The following is a 5,660-nucleotide window of genomic DNA, read 5'->3' on the forward strand; positions in this document are numbered from 1 at the left end:
TTTTTAATTTTTATTTTTATTTTTTTTTTTGGTTTTTCTCCGGTACCGGGAACCGAACTCACGACCTTGCGCTTGCCGGGCAGGCGCTTTGCCGCTGAGCTAAATCCCCAGCCCCTGGACGCAGTGGTTTCGATGACATACTTCTTAACACTTGCTGTTCAAGTGAGACCTGCTGGTTTTCATACAGTCAGTGGTGGTAGCTTTCTGCACACTTTTGCTTTGTTCTTCTACTCCCACTCACCAAGAAGACTGTCTGTAAAACACAGTATGATATAAATCCAAAGAAAATCAGGAAGTATTTATTTTATTTAAATGTTAATAGTTCGATGAAATGCAACTCAAAACCACATTGAGATTCCATTTCACTGCAGTCAGAATGACTGTCACGAATAATAGAAAACAAGACATGCTGAGGATACGTGTCAGGATACAGGAGGAAGGTTCTACACAGCTAGTGGAGCCATATATTAGTACAACTACTATGGAAATCAATATTGAGGTTCCTTAAAAGCTAAAAATAGAGCTGATCTGACTATACCATTTCTTGATATTTACCCAAAGTAATTAAAGTCAGGATACTATAGGGATACCAACATGCCCATGTTTGTTCAGGTACAATTCACAGTAGCCAAGAAATGAAACCAACCCACCAGGTACCCACCAGCGATGAATAGATAAAGAAAAGGTGGCATACACTGCGTAGAACTACTCAGCCATAAAGAAGAACAAATTCATGTCCTTTGCAGAAAAATGAAGGGATCTGAAAATCATTATATTGGGCATAATAAGTCAGAACCAGAAGACAAATATCACATGTTCTTCCTAATATGTGGAATCTGAAAGAGATGACAAGAAAATAGGAGGGTAGCTATTACTAGACAGTAGGAAGAGAATAAGGGTGAGTAGGGAGGGATTTTTTATTAATAAATTCACTGCTGATTTTGATGCAGTCATTCTTTTTTTTTTTTTAACAACTCTATGCAGATCTCACTGTTTTTCAGTTATAATAAGGATTAGGTGTTGATGATAATCAAATTGTAGCACTTTGGGAGGCCGAAGAAGAAAGATCAAAAGTTTTAGTTCAGCCTGGGCACCTTAGCAATTTTGTGAAGGACTAAGGATACAACTCACTGCAGAGGTCCTGGGTTTAATTAGTAGTACCAGAAAAAAAAAATGCTTAATTTTGTCAGGTTTTGATATAGAAAGTTACAATATAGCTATATATTCCTGTGGTTTTAAAATATAACCTTTTTATGGTATTTTAAAATTAGGAATTGTCAGATGAAATTGAGGATTATACACATCGTTTCAATACTGAAGATCAAGTGGAATGGAACTTGGTGCTTCAAGAAGTAGCAGCTTTTATCGAGGTCAGTTTTGGAGAAGAAAGGCTGCCATAATTAGGAATAAGAAAATGGCCATGGTGTATGCTTTTATTGTATAGATATGGCAAGGGCAAGGAATATTTTATTATATTGTAATTTTTGTTCTTCTGGCAATTTTTTGCTTTCTCTTTAGGCGGACCCTGTAATGGTATTAAATGATGATAATACCATTGTTATCACATCCAATCGCCTTGCTGAAACAGGAGCCCCATTGCTGGAGCAGGGGATGATAGTGGGACAGTTGTCTCTGGCTGATGCGCTCATTATTGGTAATTGTAATAATCAGGTAAAGAATTGTGAAGAATGTATGCTTAAAACTCATTTCGAAAAACTTGATTATCACAGAATTCTTTCCTTGTAAATGTCCTAACATTGATCTCTGAGGAAATTGTTAATTAAATATGCCATGTCCATCTATGGACTATATCATTAACATTTAAGTAGTTTAGAAAGAATTTTTAATAACACAGGAAGATATTTATGATACACTAACTGAAAGTAAACTTGCTCTGGAGAATTATTTAATGTATTAGAATATCTGTACACATGTCAGCACAGGAAAAGAATTAGCAATAAATTCACCAACATCTGAAAGGCTTTTTTTCTGAGTATCAGAATTACAAGTGGTTTTTTAGCCAGGTGTGGTGACTCACACCCGTAATCCCAGCACTCTGAGAGGCTGAGGCAAGAAGATCAAAACTTTGAGCCCAGCCTGGGGAACTTAGTGACTTAATGAGATCCTGTCTCCAAAAAAAGAAAAGGGATAGGGTTGTAGCTCAGTGCAAAGGTCCTTGTGTTAAATCCCTAATGCCACCAAAAACAAAGAATTTTTTTCTTCTTTGCAACTTTCTAAACCGTCCACAATTTTATATATTTTTCCAATCCGGCAAAAAGGAAGAAGGAGCTGTTTTAAAGTACAGTTGTCAAAAATGAATTTCAAATTTTTCTTGTGCCAAAAGTATTCCATAATGATAAGGACTTAATCCACTGAAAACTATCTGCTGTTGGGAAGGTCACCTGTTTATTTATGTGTTAATATGAATTTTAATTTTGGATCCTATAATACACCTATCATTTTTGTTACTGAAATTTTATAGTAATTCTGTATTTTTTTACTCTCATAGCCATTAATTTCCCAATTTCCAAATTAAAGCATTTTGAAATTATATATGTAAACTAGGTTCACAGATTTTAAAGTGTGGTTTATTTACTTACATTTTTCTAAAGGGTAAATATTTTTCCCACTTTTTATATTCAAAGAACATTTTGCTAATAATCATAATATATAAATTTCAACCAAATGAGATAATCAACTACCTGAGTGGCTAAAAGCAAAACAGAGTAACTGAAGATAGCCTATCCTGGCAAGCTTGTACTAAAGGTGGCTATCTCATGCCTTGTTGACAGATTCGTGAATCAGTGCATTCAGTTCAGAAAAGTATTAGGCATTATCATTGCACAGCTGAGTGTATGCACACCCTTTGACTAAGTTGTCCCAATAATTTCTTATTGATTTTTAAGTGTTTTTAATACAGTCTGCATAAAGGTCCTTTATGATATTTACTTATTGAAATATCTTACACTGTATGGCATGTCTTACATTCTTTTTTTCATATGTTAATTAAAGTGTTTATTATCTACTATGTACCAGACCCTATTCCAGATATTGAGATTCTAGTAAACAGAAATCTTCAATTCTTCTTTTTTTGGGGGGGGGGGTACCAGGCATTGAACTCGTGACTTCAAGCTTGCCACGCAAGCACTTATGCCACTGAGCTACATCCCTGGCCCAGCTTCAATTTTAAATTAGCACAATTTATAAATTTTTTCTTTTCCTGTTCAGGCTGGCCTTGAACTTAATTATGTACCCCAGACTGGCCTTAAACTCACAGTGACCCTCCTGCTTTACCGTCCTGAGTGCTGGGATTATAGGTGTGCACCCACCACACATGGCTATTTTTTTCTTTCCACATTAGAGCTTTTTTATATCCTATTTTGAAAAATCTTTACCTGTTGCATAGTCATGAAAATAATTCCCTTCCTAGCCTTTATTACCTTACCTTTCACATTTAGATCTGTAGTCAGTTCATATTTTTGTTTGGTGTGAAATATAGGTCAAAATTTCTATGTGAATTTCAGTAGATGTAGTACCATTCACTAAATAGACTAACTTTTTTCTACCACCCCCTATTGTCATTTTTATCATAAATTTGTGTTCATACATGTTTGCATCTGATTCTGTTCCTTTGGTCCATGTGTTCATTAGGCTCCCTGCCTCCATGCTGAGCTCAAGTCTAGTTTTACTTATTTTTCCTGCTCAAGGTTCACAAAGTATCAGCTGGGTGTAGCTATTTGGTTAGTGTTTGTTTTCATGATTCAATTGTAAGCTCTAGTAGAGAAGGTACTTTTCCTTTCTTTGGTTAATCTCTCTCATCACCCAAGTCTCAGACAAGACTGGCACAAAATAAACGCTGATTGAATGAATGATACCTTTGAAAGTTTTCCTGAGAACAATGCTTGAGTGAAGAACTAAGAGTAAGAAGAAATTAGTGTTGTCAAGAGCAGAGTGTGCCTGGCAGCAAGAAGAGCGTGTTTTGAGGGGAGTGCTGAGTTCGAGACAACGATGCAGGCACTGAGAGCGTACTGGCTGAAACTGAGAGAACAGGGAAACAGGAGCAGGAAACCTAGGCAAAGCTGGACTGAGAAGGCCTGATACGACTCACTCAGCAACTCACTGGTATGCTGAGTACATTGGAAAGTCTGCAAAGAATCCACTTGAAGGGAGGAAAATGATGAAACCTTCATCATGCGATCATTTTGATTGTAGTTGTACAGATGAATTGGAGCCAGAATGGTGGGTGGCAGAGCAGTTAGGAAATTGTTGCAGTAATCTTGGTTTGTGGTCAAAATACTAAGAGGGTGGTGGTGATAAAGGAGCCATGAGATTGGTTTTATGAAATATGTAGGAAACAGAACCAGTAGCATTTCAGATCTCACTGGATGTGGAAGGAAAAGAGTAGATTTCAGAGACAACTTCTGGGTTCTAGGTTATGTGTGTGATACAGATCGCTGTTCTGGTGAGCCTGGTTCTGCAGAATGGGACATGTAACAAACCTGTCTACAGAAGAGAATGTAGACAAGGAGAATTAAAGGGCTAGCAAGGAAGAGCTAAAGGATTAAGGGAAGCTAACCTAACATTGAGGCACAGGAAATAAAGACATCCACGTGATTCCTGATGTGAGAGACCAGGTCAGGAGCATGGCCTTGAACAATGAAAGATGAGGTACTTTTTGACATGAAAGTCATCTGTTTTGAGAAGGATAGCAATTACCAGGTTAAGAAGGTATGTATATCTGTGCCAACTGCTGTCTATTAGTTTTGCTCAGGAACATATGCTTGCTTGTGTCTACACACCTCACTTTATTTTATTTTATTTTATTTTTTTATTTTTTTGGTACCAAGAATCAAACTAAGGACCTTACACTTGCCAGGCAGGTGCTGTGCCTCTGAGCTATATCCCTGGTACTTGGATGGGACACCTCACTTTAGACAGAGAAAAAGGACAGATGAGCTAGGCTGTCTTCGTTACTTTTCTCTTGTTGCTGAGACAAAATGTCTGATGCCCAGAATTAAGGAAGGAAAGGTTTATTTAGCTCACAGTTTGTGGAGGTTTCGGTCCATACTTGGTTGGCTCCAAGGCAGAGTGGCACATGGCAGAAAGCAACAGTTCATGGTACTACAAAAGCAACAAGAACAAAAAGGGAAGAGCAGCGAGCAAGCCTCTTTCCCTTCCTTATATACAGGCTACCTGCCCCAGTGCGGGTGCAGCACTCACACCCATAATGCCAGCACTGGACCATGAATCAGTTATAAACTCTAGAAGCTCCCACCCATGACGATGTGAAGCTTTAGGGTGACATCTAGACACAAACCATAACATAGGTCATTGTCTCTAAGCCTGGATCTAGCAGTTCTCTTTTTTAGCGGTAATGGGTGGTGAATGTGTGGATCTTTAGGACAGTTTTATCATACTTCAGAAAATTCAAATAATGCTGTGTTGGAACATTGAACAGAAGGGTCAGAAATTCACAACTTTGTAACTTCATTCTGTGAAATTCTGACCAAGAAGAAGTACAGTTTTTGCTTAATCTGCTTAAAGAGGTAGGATCTTAGAGTAGGGTGGACATATAACTCAGTGGTAGAGCACTTGCCTAGCATGTGCAAGGCCATGGATTCAGTCACCAGCACCGTAAAAACAAAACAGAACAAAAGTTA

The 5,660-nt window shown here is 37.7% G+C and overlaps 1 protein-coding gene across 4 annotated transcripts in view; it reads left to right on the forward strand.

Annotated features, from left to right (window-relative positions):
* Positions 1-5,660, forward strand: part of Scai (suppressor of cancer cell invasion) — a 158,716-nt gene that overhangs the window by 118,427 nt on the left and 34,629 nt on the right. For all 4 annotated transcript variants that reach the window (XR_260604.2, XM_013513153.1, XM_005382478.2 and 1 more), the window contains 2 exons: positions 1,272-1,370; positions 1,519-1,671. Coding sequence is in view for 3 of the 4 variants with exons in the window: in XM_013513153.1 (XP_013368607.1) it covers positions 1,272-1,370; positions 1,519-1,671 (252 nt within the window). In the remaining variant the exon portion in view is untranslated. The remainder of the gene's footprint in view (positions 1-1,271; positions 1,371-1,518; positions 1,672-5,660) is intronic.

The sequence above is a fragment of the Chinchilla lanigera genome, unplaced genomic scaffold, assembly GCF_000276665.1.
Source record: "Chinchilla lanigera isolate Chin_1 unplaced genomic scaffold, ChiLan1.0 scaffold00018, whole genome shotgun sequence".
Classification (NCBI taxonomy): Eukaryota; Metazoa; Chordata; class Mammalia; order Rodentia; family Chinchillidae; genus Chinchilla; species Chinchilla lanigera.